Raw genomic sequence first — 16,702 nt, 5'->3', positions numbered from 1 at the left:
CTCTAGTCTACAACCTCCAATACCCAGAATCCTTGTGAACAGTTTTAATATATTTTTTTTGGCCTGATTTCAGTGACTTAAGTTTTTTGTTTTTTCAATAACCACGCATAAACGTTATTCCTTCAAAAACACAAACATGTACATACATGTTCCTCACATATTATTGTAGCCTAGTTTGTGCTGAATACAGTGTAATGACACTTTTGTCATTAATATGTTTATGAACAACTGAAAAAAGCACAAATGTCAGGGCATGTCAACTTCTCCAGGACCCCAAAAATCCTCAGACCTCTGAGGGATAATTACAGAGCACTGTGCCTGAAGAATGATCCTGAAATGGCTGAAACTGAAATTGTTCAAGCAACTTTACGAAACTGCAACCCTCGTCTGGCTTCGTTGTTAAGGGGAACAGTGAAGACGGTTGATGATCTGGTCCGTCTTGGCACTCAGATAGAGAAGGATTGGCTTGAGAGTAAAAAAAGATGGAGTCAAGGAAAGGATGAGGAACAGAGGAAGAAATCTTCTAGTGGAAGAGGGCAACAAAATCACCTCATGCTCATGGATCCAACTATCAGCTCTCAATATAATAATGTGCTGCAAACTCCAATAATTTTAAATCACTGTTACTTTAATGCTGTAATTGACACGGGAAGTACCTTCTCTTTGCTGCAGCAGAAAGTTTGGCAGAGGTTGAGAAGAAATGATGAGCATCTGATCAAAATAGTACCCAAACTTTTATGCTAGCTAATGGACAGAGTCAGAGAACTCAGGGAAAGGTTCTCTGGGATTGTGAAATTTATGGAGTGAAACTTGCGGTCACATTCTATGTGATGAATGATGAAGACTTGGCTGTTCCTGTCATCCTGGGACTGGACTTTCTAAAGGAAGCCAAAGTTACCATTGATTTTAATTCTTCACGTGTTTACTTGCCTGATTCCAACTTCAGACACCCCATTTGTTTTAGTGAACTTCCTGAGAACGCTGCCATCCAGTTTTATGCTGCACAAGGTGATGCTGAATTGATCTCTAAAACGGAAGACTTGAAGCTCATCGATCAAGCAGTGGAAAATTCTCATGCCTCGCTCAAGGTAAAGAATCAGTTGAAATCTCTCATGTATGATTGGTCATCAGTTTGCACTCACAAGCTAGGACGTACAAACTTCATCAGACATGAAATAAAAACAATTGATGAACTTCCCTTGAGAAAGAGACCTTACCGAGTCTCAAGAGTCAAGAATGATTTTATTGAAGAACAAGTCAAGGAACTACTTCAACAAAAAATCGTTAGACCTTCCACTTCCCCATGGGCCTCACCTGTTGTTGTAGTAGATAAGAAGGATGGTGGATCTCGGTTTTGTGTGGACTATCGTGGTCTTAATTCTAAAACTCACCTTGATGGATATCCCATACCCCAGATTACAGATATACTGGATTCTTTGCAAGGAGACAAGGTGTTTAGCACTTTGGACTTGAAGAGTGGCTACTATCAGGTAGAGATGGATCCTGCGAGTGTAGAGAAGACTGCATTCATAACCGCATCAGGGTTATATGAATTTTTTTGTCTTCCCTTTGGCCTTAAAAACGCCGCTGCCTCTTTCCAACGTTTAATGGAACAAGTTCTTAGAGAGCACAAAAACAGGTGTTGTATGGTATACATAGATGACATCATTGTGTACTCACCAGACATTCAAACACACTTGCACCATCTTAAGCAAGTATTCAACAGTCTGCACACCGCTGGTCTCACACTCAATCTCAAGAAGTGCAAATTCATCTGTTCATCACTGGACTACTTAGGTCACACGATCACTGCTGAAGGTGTCAAAGTGAATTCTGACAAGGTAGAAGCAATCAAATCATTCCCAACACCAACTTCAATAAAAGAATTACAACGGTTCTTAGGTCTTGTGGCTTGGTACCACCATTTCATTTCAGATTTCTCCACTAAAGCAGCACCCTTACACGCATTAAAGAGAAAAGGAGCAAAATGGATGTGGACGGACGAGTGCCAGAAATCGTTTGATCTCCTCAAATATGATCTGACTAAAGCACCTGTGTTAAGTACACCCAATTTTGATTCTTCTTTTAAAGTACAGACAGATGCAAGCGACGTTGGATTAGGAGCAGTGCTGACACCAGAATCAGATGGACAAGAGAAAGTGATTGCGTATGCATCCAGATTGCTGAGAGGTGCTGAGAGGTCATATTCGGCATCGGAGAAGGAATGTCTAGCAGTAGTCTGGACGGTGGAAAAGTGGCATCATTATCTTGAAGGCCGAGCATTTGAGGTAATCACTGACCATGCTTCTTTGGTTTGGCTTTTCCAGCACCCAAAACCTTCATCTAGGTTGGAAAGATGGACTATCAGACTTCAAGGCTATCACTTCACAGTTCGTTACAGAAAAGGACAATGTAACATAGTCCCTGATGTTTTGTCAAGGAGATATGCAGCTGAACCAACGGCCATCCTGATGCACACCCCAGCAAAACGTGTTCTTAATCCTATCACTTGTGAACTGCCAATGGACTTGTCTCAGATTGCTGCTGAGCAGAAGAAAGACACAGAGTGCCAAGAGATTATGGTAAAAGCCAAGAATCAAGATACCACTGATCTTATGAGAACTCACTATGTTTTAAAAAATGATGTCTTATTCAGGAGTGTTCCAGTCTCCAAAGGAGGTCAAAGATTCCAGATTGTGGTACCTGCTGGCTTGAAAGAAGCATTTTTAACTTATGCCCATGACAGCCCCCTCAGTGGACATTTAGGCAAGTTTAAAACTCTAATGAGACTTCTAGAATTTGCTTATTGGCCATCCATGCATACCGACGTATGGCAACACTGCAAACAGTGTGAAAAATGTCAGCAGCATAAACCTACAAACCTGAAGCCAGCAGGAGGATTACAAAGTGTGCCCATAGTTGAGCCCGGATACATGCTCAGCATGGACATTATGGGACCATTCCCATGGAGTTCTCGTCAAAATGAATATCTTCTAGTTGTGGTAGACTACTTCTCGAAATGGGTAGAGGTCTTCCCCATGAGATCTGCCAAATCTACCACCATCGTTCGTATTCTCATCGAAGAGATATTTACAAGGTGGGGAACACCAGCCTTCATTGTTTCTGATAGAGGCAGTCAATTCACCTCAAACCTCCTGGATCAGGTATGCAAGCAGTGGCACGTAACCCAAAAGCTCACAACTGCCTATCATCCACAATCAAATTTGACTGAACGTATTAATCGAAATCTAAAGACCATGATTGCTTCATATGTTGACAATAGTCACCGTACTTGGGATCATTGGATCTGCGAATTTCGATTTGCTTTGAACACAGCATGGCATGAAAGCACAGGACTTTCACCCGCTGAAGTAGCCTTGGGACGTCAATTGAAAGGACCACTACAAAGAGCTCTACAGAATCCGCCAGATCCAGATCAACCAAGCTATAGTACCATTGATCGCCAGAAACTGCTATATGAATCTGTTAAAGAAAATGTGGAGAAAGCACAAACTAAACAGAAAAAGTATTACAACCTCAAGAGAAGAACCCAAGACTTCCAGGAGGGTGATATGGTTTGGGTGCGTACTCATCCTTTATCTCGTGCAGATGATGGTTTTATGGCTAAAATTTCCCCAAAATGGCGAGGTCCAGCTAAAGTAGTCAAAAAGCTAGGCCCAGTAAATTACAAGGTGGCAATGTTGTCTGATCCTACCCAGATTGACAGTTACCATACCCAAAACTTAAAAATTTGCCATGTGTCAAATTTTCCCACCAAAGGGAGGGGTATGTAACGGACAAGGTGTTACCTGTTTTATTGTTGGATTTTAGCTTCATTATTATTATTGTTTTCCTAGTGTGTAGTGGGTAAAGCAATGGTAGTACCACTAGGAGCAGCTTGAGGGCGCTAGTGCCTGGAGGTAGCCGGCATATAAGCCTGGCCACCAAAGAAGAAGCTAGCTTGTTTGGTAGAGGGAAGCCTCATGGTTTTACTCAAGCTACCTGCTTGCTCTTCTTGTTGATGTCCTTTTTTTTGAGAGATCTTGTGTTCCTGCTCAAATGTAAGTATGGATTGATTTCCTCATGTTGTTTGTGAAATAAGATCACTAATGGTAGCTATTTGCTTGCTTTATTTCTAGAAAGGACTTTATTTGTGTCACATCATGGTGTTCATTGTAGGAGCACTTCCAGTTAAAGACAAGCTGGTATTGCGGAGACAGATCAAGGCCTTTACCCACATGGTGGGCAACTCCAACGATGCTCAAGGATTGTCTCTCATTGTGGATAATAGGACTTCAAACATTGCATCGCACTCAAGTAACCTGCTGGATTTAATGCTCATTTCATCTTCATCAACTCATCAAAAGACTGGACTAACGCTAAGTTTTACTTCACCTATCTGACTCATTCAAAAGACTATCATTCACTGACTTTTAAACATTTGTAAATAACTTGTAAATAAGCACTTGTGGGAGCAATAAAATAGGTTGCAAAGATCATTTGTTTGTTTTAGAGATTTTATCAGTACATGTCAAATCTGCTGAACCCCTCAGAGTAACATCCAAAAAAAGAGGAGGTGTTACAACGCTTCCCTCGGAGGGCGGTTACAATAACAAAAGAAACAAAAGCCGGCTATCCAGTATAGAAATACTCACAGACAATGACACGCCCCTACTGCGTGCTAGAATCTCCGAAAAACAAGCCGATTTCAACCTCAAAATGTACGCTTTTAAATATACCAAAACTGCTATCTCAAACATGGAGAGGCTTCTTCGTGATCTCAACTAACAGATTCTGCAAAAAAATGAAAATCACCAATTTTGAAAAAAAAAAAAAAACGCTTCTTTCTCATTTTGCTCGATAGTTGTGCTGCCGACTTGTGTCCCTGGTTTCCGTGACGGGTCACATATATATATATATATATATATATATATATATATATATATATATATATATATATATATATATAATACAAATATAATATAATATATATAATACAGATGTAATATATAATACAGAATATATATATATATATATATATATATATATATATATATAATAAGCATATTTGGTGTACTGTCCAAGAGGATCGAAGGCTCCGAGCTTGGAATTTAGCCCAAACCCAAAGTTCTCCCCATATCCCCAGCCAAGAGTGAGGAGCAGGGTGGTGGAGGGATGCAGAAAACTGTTGAAGTAACTAAAGGCGAGTCGGCTCTCGTCTATGTATAGTTTAATTAGTGACACTTAGCCTACATTTTAAAAACTTTATGGCAAAAATATGGCAACATTTTATTTTGAATATGGCAACATTTTTATTAAAAATATTTATTTTAATAGGGCAACATTTGTATTTTAAAACCTTTATTTTCATATGGAAACATGACACCTCATTCTACAATATTTCTATGATTAAATCACGGACTCCTCCCCCATCAGCCAATCACTGTGTTTATACTCCATATCAACAAGGTCAACCCCGCCCTTACTCTTAACTTAAGACTTCAGTCTATTCCTTAGTAAAAGTTTGTCTCAGCAGCTTTGTGAATAGGTTTTAAGAGAAAACTCTTAGCTAAGAACTTTTACTGCTATTTAGGAGAACTCTTAGTGGTAAGATAAAATGTTTTGTGAATACGGCCCCTGATTATTATTATTTCTGTTCTGAGTCTTTGCATCTTTGCTGTCAGTCTCTCTATGCCTTGCATTGGGCTCTCTTCTGTCTTTCATTTTCGTTTTCTTTTTTTGTCTCAATATCTCTGGCACAGTCCTGTTTCCTTTTCTGCAAATACTCTGCTCTGTGTTGATGTTCTGCATCCCTACACTGCCTGTAAAGTCACTGCTTCTCAGATGCACTCAGTTACTTGACAAATATGGAATTAGATTTGTGCCAAATATTTTGACTGTAACTTTTCAATAAACTTATAAAAATATAAATTAAATATTAATGAAAAAACTCTTTGAAATTGGAAAAAATAATTAACTGTGCCATACTGGTACAAATCACTCATGTGGGCAGGGTTGACAGCAAGTTTTTGATTGACAGTGAGTTTTTGACCTGAAAGTGAACATCTCATTGTCATGTTTTAAAGTGTGTGTGTGAGAATCTGCAAGCGCCTTCATATTTTTAGTAACAAAGTTAGAAATGTTTTAATTTTTTTTTAATTCTTTCTTTCACTATTACTTTTCATTTAAATGCAAGATATAATGTCCAATGTTTGGGGGAATATTTCTTTCTTCATGATAATGCTAATTGAATACAATGATTTTTTTATGAAATGACAGAGAGATCATTTAAATAAGACCACTGGTGTCCAGTGACAATTTTGAAATACTTTATTACTGTTTTTAAGTATATTTCTACTTTACTGGAGTATAAATGTTTCTATTGACTTCACTTTTGTTACTTTTGTGACTGAAGCTACAGAAAATAACAGCTACCACCCAAATGACTGTGTTAGTGACATCTAACTTATAATCTAATGTGATGTGGATTGTTGTTGTGTGTTTGTAGGTTGTCTGGCTGTATGGTGACAGAGGAAGGCTGTGGTTATGTGTCTTCAGCTCTGAATTCAAACCCCTCACACCTGAGAGAGCTGGATCTGAGCTACAATCACCCAGGAGACTCAGGAGTGAAGCTGCTCACTGATACACTCAACCATCCAAACTACAGACTGGACAAACTCAAGTATGTTAAGCATGAAGAGTGAATAAATCTAATTAACATATATGTAATATAATAATAATAATAATAATAATAATAATAATAATAATAATAATACATAAAAATAAATTAGAGAATTGCATGGCAGTAAAGGAGCACAGTAAAATCCTCAGTGTTAAATTATCACTTGCTCTGAGTCTATATGAGTCCAGTCTACAGAGAGTAAAAAAAGTAACACTAAAACAGTGTTGAAGCTAATAAGATAATTAAATGATTGAGTGAGGATTGAGAATTAGTGATGAACTCCTGCTGTTTACTGCAGATTCAAGTAAAATCTATGTTTCACATCGAAACAATGTTGATCTCCGACCAACATTGATCCAACATCTTTTTGCTCATCAAAGGCTACGTTCAGACTGTCAGTCCAAATCTGATTTTTACCCAGTTGAATCCAGTATCCAAGACTCTTGGCCAATCGGATCCCAGGACCACATCTAACTGTTGGATATAGTTGTATAGTGTTTATGTTAATTGTAAATTTAAATAACTAAAACTTTCAAATAGGACAATAAATTACAAACATTTGAAGCAGGAAAGTATTAAATGGTTAAAATATAAAACATTAAAACTCTAAAGTGACATTGCTAATTCCAGTCGGCTACTCACTTGATTATTGTGGCGTCTCTGCTATTGTTCACCAGCTTTGCCACCGTTAGGCCACAACTGGTAACCCCAAAGTTTTAGGGTTTGATTTTCAATACCGGCAGGAAATTAGGTACCCTTGAGGCACCCTAGGCACCTAAAGGCCCCAATATACTTCAAATGAAATCGAAGAACAAACTGATGTGACGTCATTTCGAACAAAATCAGGCCAAAATTAAGTTCTTTTTGTGTACTTTTTGGAAGTTTGAAATGGCTTGCCAAAGCGAACATTCAGGAAAGTTCACTCCAGCTGCAAAACACCTTTGTACTACCATTGGTCAGTGATGATAACGTAATAGGAGGTGTGCGCCGAGGCTCCACCTTCACTCGCGTGGGACGTGTCTTTGACTCATTTCGTGTGTTCGAGTTCATCGAGGTAAGAGCTCCGTGGGTGAAAACATGAACAAACTGGATAGCCACTTTATAGTACAAAATTAAGTTGTGCTTGAAAAACATTGTAGTGCCTCATTTTTTTTACATGTTTGATACTGTAAAGCTGTTTGATTTTAAGCAATCTACTGAATAAAGTGCTATATAAACATGACGTGACTGGAGTGCTAATTTGCAGAGCTCGTGCTAACATATCCATGTTATGATCAGACGCTTTTCTTATGCTCTATGTAAAAAATGCTTGCTGTTTTCTCATTTTTGTGGAGTTTATTTTGTTACTAAGAAGAAAGTGCACAGCACATATTTTACATATTCATCTAACCATCACTTTCAGCAGTGTGGGCGGCGTCAGATGTTAGTTTACAGTATATCGCTGTTCACAGATTTCAAACTTTGTTTTACCCCTAACTGTAGAACGAAAAAGAACATTTGAAGTATATTGGGGCCTTAACCCCCAATTAACAAAAATCCCCAAAAACATTTGAGTTTATTTTTTCCTTTCTAAAATTTACATCTAACGCCAGCTTCACACGTACTCCGTTCTGCAGTGTGTATGTGTTGCGTGTTGCAGTATGTATGTGTTTCAGAAGCAGCACGCGCCATTGTGCTTTCACATATTACACATTTGCAGTGTGCTACTGATCTGCAGCTTCTGTGTCATGGACTTATTCATATTTAAACACAAAAATAAAAAACAACATAATATTTAATTGATTATATAAAGCCATAGATTTACATATTACGATGGTCAAGCACATGAAAAAACATTTAAACATGACCATACATGAAATTGTTATATCACAAACATTTTAAAGGGGCGGTTTCCCGGAGAGGGTTTAAATTAAGCCAGGATAGGCCTTAATCTAGAATAGTTAATCGTGGCTTAAAAAATGGCTTTCTGAAACACCGATTAAGTAGAGATTACTAAAACCTGGACTATGGAGTCCTGAATTAAAATAAACCAGATTAATTTAAAACCAACTGTGCTAATCTGAATTAGCATGAGAGAGGTTGCCTGTAAAACATGGAATGAATCAAGAAAAGCTTAAAATTGCATGGAACTGAGAAGCAAATCCAAGGAAAAATATAGCTGCAAGCAGCAATTACGGGGCCAAGCATAAAAACGGCACAATAAGCCAGCCAACATGGCTGGGAGCATCAGACCAATTGCAACAGTGAGCAATTAAAGACCTATTAAGATGATTTTAGGCAAAATAGTTGAATAATGATCAAAAATGAGTATTTACTGGTTTATTACATTCCTCCAATAGGTGGTGCTGTGACCAAATTAATGTGGTATGGTCAGAGTGAGGTGACAATGACACTTGCAAAGTTTGGTGTCAATATGTCAAAGCATTGCAGAGACACAGCTTCAAGACTGGGTTTTGCATCATGCCTCAAACTCGTAGCTCCGGTATACGAAAATGGTTTGACGTATCGAATTGAAATCCATAACTTTTTGTCGGCATGGTCTGAAGATGATACAGTTCGATTTTGGTGCAAATCTGAGAAACGGTCTAGGAGGAGTTTGAAAAAGTAGGTTTTTAAAGAAAAACAATATGGCGGACAGGAAGTTTAGCCGACTATGGCAAATTTGATATCTGTGTTCTCGGCATGATTCAAGGAATCAACTGAGACTAGTTTCATTACAATTGGTTAATACAGTCAAAAGTTATAAGCATTTTTGTAAATTTTGTTATAACTTTTGACCACAAGGTGGTCAAACCCTAACCCTAACCCTAACCCGGTCCGAAACTTCTCAGTCTCCTTCAGGGCATTGTGCTGATGACCCATACCGAGTTTCGTAAAGATACGCTAATGCGTTCGTAAAATACAGCATTTTAGCACAAAATTCAAAATGGCCGACGGCCAAAATGTCCGATATGGCAAAATTGGATATTATTCAACTCTGCATGATGCCCTGAATCCAACGAGACCAAATTTATGATTTTTGGACAAACCCATCAGAAGTTATAAGCAAAAATATCCATTTTTCCTATCTCCGTACCAGTAGGTGGCGCTGTGCCGAAACACTGCATGATGCCTCAGGTCATGCTTGTGATGACATTTACCAAGTTTGGTCTGAATACGATAAAGCGTTGCGGAGATATAGCCTTGGTCCGTGTAACGCTTCACAATTCAATTTTCAGACCATACAATGCAAATGCAAAAATGAAAAATTTTCAGTTTTTTTTTCAGTTACATCATAAATGGATATTTGCCATTTTTCCTCCCTTTTTTCAATTTCACTTTTGCAAAATGATGACTTAAGAAACAATCATTTGAATAAAAGAAATTAACCGATTTTCTATTTTTCCATTTTCTGTCTTGTAATTTGCGCCGTGGGCTGTACCATTAGCACGGGGGTGTGGCCGCGGACTGCCGTCATCTCACTGATGTAACTTCTTTCTTTACACTGCATGTTGAGGAGCAGTTTAAAAGAAGTTTTCACCCGAAGTGCTATAATTTTTAATTATTAATATAATAACTGTGCTTAATATAGACAGTCCGGACAGGCCATCGCGAGCTGGGAAAAGTAAAATCGCGGTGGGTTGGCTAATTTGGCACGTTGCCCAGCTTGTTTGTATTTACAATTACTTATTCGTTATTACTTTATTTTATTAATATACAATACCCTTTGTCAGGGGGTGCATTTTAATTGGTAGGCTACAGTACAACCACGAGATCCCAGTTCATTTTCAGAGGGATAGGCTGACGGAGGGCAGCTCGAACAGCAGCGCTTGCCAAGATCCTTCACGTCAATATGAAAGATAAAAAAGACTACCAAGCGAAAATATACAAAACATTTATAAAAAATATACAAAACATTGTTAAGTTTTTAGCTCTTGTTTGTAATACAATATTTGTACAGTAAAAATGCAGATGTTTTCTTTAGCGGACATCGTTCGTTACCACGGCAACCGCTTGAGCTTCCGCACTTCACACGCTTCTTATTCGCTTAAAATAACCTTAAATCCAGCACAGTTATTAACTCTGTTCATTACAGTAGAGGCGGTTCGCCGGAGATGAGGCAAATCAAATATATCTATGCTGCAAGTCAGGACCCAGATAGCAAAATTTGTCTGGCCCACTACTGGGCCACATCCTTGACACAATTCCGGCCCAGTTCTGGCTGGGTCCCCGGCCCAAAACCGGTCCTCACACTGAAAACGGACAAAAACAACTTCCTCTGGCCCAGATGCGGCCCACACCCTGTAAAAAGACTCTTATTTATGGATGTGGCCCAGATCTGGCCAGCACATTGAAAATTGACTTAAATTGTTTTATGTGGCCCAGGTCTGGCCCAGGCACTGTAAAACACATCTGGCTGAGATTCGGCTTGGTCCCCGGGCCAGATGTGGTCCAGAAACTGCTAAATGTAATTCAAGTGAAACACAATCAACCATTTAAAAAGATGAAGACATTTTATTATAAAATTAACAAATACACTATAAGTATTAACAATGAATACATTATAAACATGTATTAACAACATACATTTTAAACCACTAAATACTAAGTTAATTATTTACTGTATATTAAATGGATAAACAACATCCTTTCTTACACATAAAAATTCTTTTAACAATAATTTCCAAATTTCAAGTTAAGTCACCTTCACAAAGTGCTTTATAACCTACATTACAGTTTGTTTCAAAGAAGCTTTACAGTGATAAACTGGAAAATAATAATTCAATTATGCAAACAGAATTAAATTCTGTAATGGAGCAAAAAACAGTGTGATTGTTCAGCTGAAGTCATTTCAGTGTTGTTTCAGTTCAGTTCAATGAGTTCAATTCAACTATAAATCAGTTCTGCAGAAAACAGTAGTGTCATAATCCAGCTCTGTTGAGTTCTCATCCAATAGTGTCAATGCAGTCAGATCAATATTATTGAAAGGTACGAAGCTTCAGCTTGAGGATGAGGAAAGGTAGGTGTCCAACTAAGCAAGCCAGAGGCGATAGTGACAAGAACCCAAACTCCATCAGATGACAGAATGAAGGAAAAACCCTGGGAGAAACCAGACTCAGTTGAGGGCCAGTTTTCCTCTGGCCAAACAAATACAGTATGATTATGATTCAGCTGCATCAGAAGTTAGATTGTGGACTGATATCATTCAGCTTGAGGATCGAACACAGCACAATGGCATATGTAGAGGGAAGAGAAGTTGAAGTGGCCTTGCAGAGGTTTCGTCTGGTTCTCGTGGTCTTTGCTGAAGATCTGTGCTGTAGACTGTTGTGTCGACGAGGTCTTCACAGCAGATCGGTCTCCAGAGCTTGTTTAGTTGTCATGTTCTCTGCAGACATTCAGGGCTGTTGTGGTCATCTCGACCACCTGTTCTGGAAATGGAATGAGACAGACAGACTAATTTTAGCATAAATATCATTCTTCGTATGATGAAACAAGTATATCGGATGTTGTAGGTAGTGTTTCTGGTTATAGTTTACCTTATTTATGCAACATGACAATCCTAACATTCAACAAGAGATGGGTCTTTAATATAGATTTAAACAGACAAATTGTGCCTGTCACCTGGGGCCTGATGTATAAACATTGCATACTCATAAAAAAGTACAAATATTTGTAGTGGATGTGCTGCTTTAGAACACTTTTCCTATGGCATGCTGTGTTTTAATGTTTTAACTACAGCGACGATTGCTTGGTGCATGATAATTACGCTTTAAATTAAAAGTCAAGCTCTAAATAGCAGAACTCGAAAATATTTTTGCACGAATAATGATCAATGATGTGCACTTCGTCTAAGCAGAGATAGCTTAGCAACATAATGGCATAATGACACTTAAGGAGTCGCACGGTGATCATCCGATGAGTAGCTACTGTACACAGTACTGTACAACCTCTGCTGAACACAGGTGTGCTACTGGTGTCCTGCACATTTCATGGTCTTACCAATATTATGAAAAACGCCATTGTATTTGAAGGCTAGATTTAGAAGGAAACGGTAAGATAAGCACGTTTTATTTTTAAATAAAATGCATACATTTGAAAAAAAAATACTATTTGGCTACTAGACAACGGTTTAAAATAACTCTTCGCTGAAACCATTCTGAACATTATTTTATACGATTTATTTTTTTCTAAAACAAGAGAAGGAGAGTGAATGATTTTTAGCAATGTAATTTGACGGCATTTATCGTCATATTTTCCTTATGTCTTGTACAGTTAAACAGTGTGACGTGGATGGGAATATGCATGGAAATTATATGCAGGTGACGTAATGCATAATAAAACAAGGTGTTGTAAGCTCCATATATGGTGATTTCATGGAGGAGACAGGGGAAAAGATTCATGTACGCACAATCTTCAGCTGACTGAGTTTTATAAAGATAATTTTGTGCAGGTTCTGCCGGAAGCATGGTTTTATAAATTTGAAAATTTGTGAAAATCTGGCTTTTATGCGTACGCACACTTTTAGTATGAAATCTATGGAAAGTTTTATACATGAGGCCCCTGAACAACACTAAGACGACTTACCATGCATCCGCCCTTTCAATTTGCTGCCAGTTGCAGCAACCTCTTCATGTCAAGTCAAGTCAAATTTATTTATATAGCGCTTTTTACAATTGGTAATTGTTTCAAAGCAGCTTTACATATTAGAAGCACAGAAAAAAGAGAAGTGGTTAAAAATAAGCTGTACAAGCAAGCGTGGTAATATGTAACATATACAAGATGGTGCTACATTAAGCCAATGTCGGCTGACTCCCAGGGGTGGAAAAAACCCCCTAGGAGAAAACCCAGCGTGCTAACACTGGGAGAAAAGTCCTAGGAGGGAAAAAACCCCTTGGAAGATATATATAATATATGTAAATGGATATGGAGATCAAAATCTGAATTATACATTTTTATTATAGAGATTAAAAATAGATTATATATAAATATATGTAAGCGGATACGGAGATTAAAAATCTAAATTATAGATGCAGCCAGAACTGGATCTGTAGGCCCATTGTCTCCTGGGCTACGTTGTAGTCAGGTCCAGACACAGGTTCTCCATCTGATCTGGATACGGCCTGGATCCAGCACCCGGCAAACCTCAGGATAAGCAGAGAGACAGATATTAGCGTAGATGCCATTCTTATTCTGATGTACAGGTATATCTATTGTTATAGGAAATGTTCTTGGTTCCGGCCGACCTAATTATTGCAGCGTAACTATCCTTTAACGGATTTGAAAAATGTTAATGTATTGATAATGTGTTATGTGTATGCAAGAGCAAAGAGATGTGTTTTTAGTCTAGATTTAAACTGACAGAGTGTGTCTGCTTCCCGAACAATGCTAGGAAGATTGTTCCAGAGTTTAGGTGCTAAATAGGAAAAGGATCTGCCGCCTTCAGTTGATTTTGATATTCTGGGTATTATCAACTGGCCTGAATTCTGAGATCGCAATAAACATGAAGGACTATAATGCATTAAGAGCTCACTTAGGTACTGGGGAGCTAAACCATTTAGAGCTTTATAAGTAAGTAGCAAGATTTTAAAATCTATACGATGTTTAATAGGGAGCCAATGTAATGTTGACAGAACTGGGCTAATATGGTCATACTTTCTGGTTCTAGTAAGAACTCTAGCTGCCGCATTTTGGACCAACTGTAGTCTGTTTAAAAGCCGAGCAGAACAACCACCCAGTAGAGCGTTACAATAATCTAGTCTTGAGGTCATGAATGCATGAACCAACTGTTCCGCATTTGTCATTGAGAGCATATGTCGTAATTTAGATATATTTTTTAGATGGAAGAAGGCGGTTTTACAGATACTAGAAACATGACTTTCAAATGAAAGATTGGTATCGAAGAGCACACCCAGGTTCCTAACTGAGGACGAAGGTTTAATGGAGCACCCGTCAAGTGTTAGAGAGTATTCAAGGTTTTTTCGTGAGGAAGTTTTTGGTCCAAAGATTAGGATATCAGTTTTTTCTGAATTTAATAATAAGAAATTTCTTGTCATCCAGTTTTTAATGTCAGCTATGCATTCTGTTAGTTTTGTGAATTTGTAGGTTTCGTCAGGGCGCGAGGAAATATAGAGCTGAGTATCGTCAGCGTAGCAGTGAAAACTAACACCATGCTTCCTAATTATCTCTCCTAAGGGCAGCACGTACAGAGTGAAAAGCAACGGTCCTAGTACTGAGCCTTGTGGTACTCCATATTGAACCTGTGATCGATACGACATCTCTTCATTAACTACTACAGACTGATAACGGTCAGATAAGTAAGATTTGAACCATGCCAAAGCAATTCCACTAATGCCAATATAGTTTTCAAGTCTTTTTAAAAGAATGTTGTGATCGATAGTGTCAAAAGCAGCACTGAGATCCAATAACACTAATAGAGAAATACAGCCACGATCGGATGATAGGAGTAGATCGTTTGTAACTCTAACGAGAGCAGTCTCAGTACTATGGTATGGTCTAAATCCTGACTGGAAATCCTCACAGATTCCATTTCTTTCTAAAAAGGAGCACAGTTGTGTTGAAACTGCCTTTTCTAGTATCTTTGACAGAAAAGGTAGATTCGAGATTGGCCTGTAATTTACTAAATCTCTCGGATCTAGTTGAGGTTTTTTAATAAGAGGTTTAATAATAGCCTGCTTAAAGGTTTTTGGCACATATCCTAGTGATAAAGATGAATTAATTATATCAAGAAGTGGACCTACGACATCTGGAAGCATTTCCTTCAGTAGTTTAGTCGGCATTGGGTCTAACATACATGTCGTCGATTTTGATGATTTGATAAGTTTAGATAATTCTTCCTCTCCTATAGCGGCGAATGATTCTAGTTTTACCTCAGGGACACTACAGTGCACTGTCTGAAGCGAAACTGTAGACGGTTGCATGTTTTTAATTTTCTCTCTAATATTGTCAATCTTGCAAGTAAAGAAGTTCATAAAGTCATTACTGCTGTGCTCTATGGAAACGTCAGCAGTTGAATCTCTGTTTCTAGTTAATTTAGCCACTGTGTCAAATAAATACCTAGGATTATGTTTGTTTTCTATTAAGAGATTTGAAAAATAAGTAGATCTAGCATTTCTTATAGCCGTTCTGTACTCAATCATTTTTTCTTTCCACAAAAGGCGAAAAACTTCTAGTTTTGTTTTCTTCCAACTACGTTCAGCTTTTCTCACAGCTCGTTTTAGAGCCCGAGTGTGCTCATCATACCACAGCGTTGGATTAGTTTCCTTAATCTTCTTTAGACGTAAAGGAGCGACTGCATCTAATGTGCTGGAAAAGAGAGAGCCAATAGTTTCTGTTGCAGCATCGAGTTCTTCTAAGTTGTCAGGTATACTAAGGCGATGAAACTGCTCGGGGAGATTATTTATAAAGCAATCTTTAGTGGTAGAAGTGATGGTTCTACAATATTTATGGCTGGGTGGTGGTTTTGTAGCCTTGGCTAATTGTATTATACACAAGACTAAATAATGATCTGATACATCATCGCTCTGCTGTAGAATTTCGACAGCATCAATATCAATTCCATGCGACAGTATTAGATCTAAGGTATGATTACGACAATGAGTGGGTCCTGACACGTGTTGTCTAACTCCAATAGAGTTTAAAATGTCTGCAAATGCCAATCCAAACGTGTCTTTATTATTATCTACATGGATATTAAAATCACCAACAACAAGGACTTTATCCACACCCAGTACTAACTCTGATAGAAAATCAGCAAATTCTTTGATAAAGTCAGTATGGTGCCCTGGTGGCCTGTATACAGTAGCCAGCACAAATGTCAACTTACATAATGTTACATAAAGCACCATCACTTCAAAGGAATTATATTTGAAATTCTTTTGAATGATTCTGAATATATTACTATAAATTACAGCAACACCTCCCCCTTTGCCTTTCTGTCGAGGATTGTGTCGATAATCATAACCTTGAGGACTAGACTCATTTAAAATAATGTAATCGTCTGGTTTTAGCCAGGTTTCTGTC

At 38.1% G+C, this 16,702-nt stretch overlaps 1 protein-coding gene across 9 annotated transcripts in view; it reads left to right on the top strand.

The window, feature by feature from the left end:
* LOC125264553 (NACHT, LRR and PYD domains-containing protein 12-like) overlaps positions 1–16,702 on the top strand; it is a 143,300-nt gene that overhangs the window by 42,970 nt on the left and 83,628 nt on the right. For all 9 annotated transcript variants that reach the window (XM_048184007.1, XM_048183985.1, XM_048183966.1 and 6 more), the window contains one exon: positions 6,509–6,682. In XM_048184007.1, the coding sequence (XP_048039964.1) occupies positions 6,509–6,682 (174 nt within the window). The remainder of the gene's footprint in view (positions 1–6,508; positions 6,683–16,702) is intronic.

The sequence above is a fragment of the Megalobrama amblycephala genome, linkage group LG1, assembly GCF_018812025.1.
Source record: "Megalobrama amblycephala isolate DHTTF-2021 linkage group LG1, ASM1881202v1, whole genome shotgun sequence".
Lineage (NCBI taxonomy): Eukaryota > Metazoa > Chordata > Actinopteri > Cypriniformes > Xenocyprididae > Megalobrama > Megalobrama amblycephala.
This window is presented reverse-complemented; position numbering and strand designations above follow the sequence as displayed.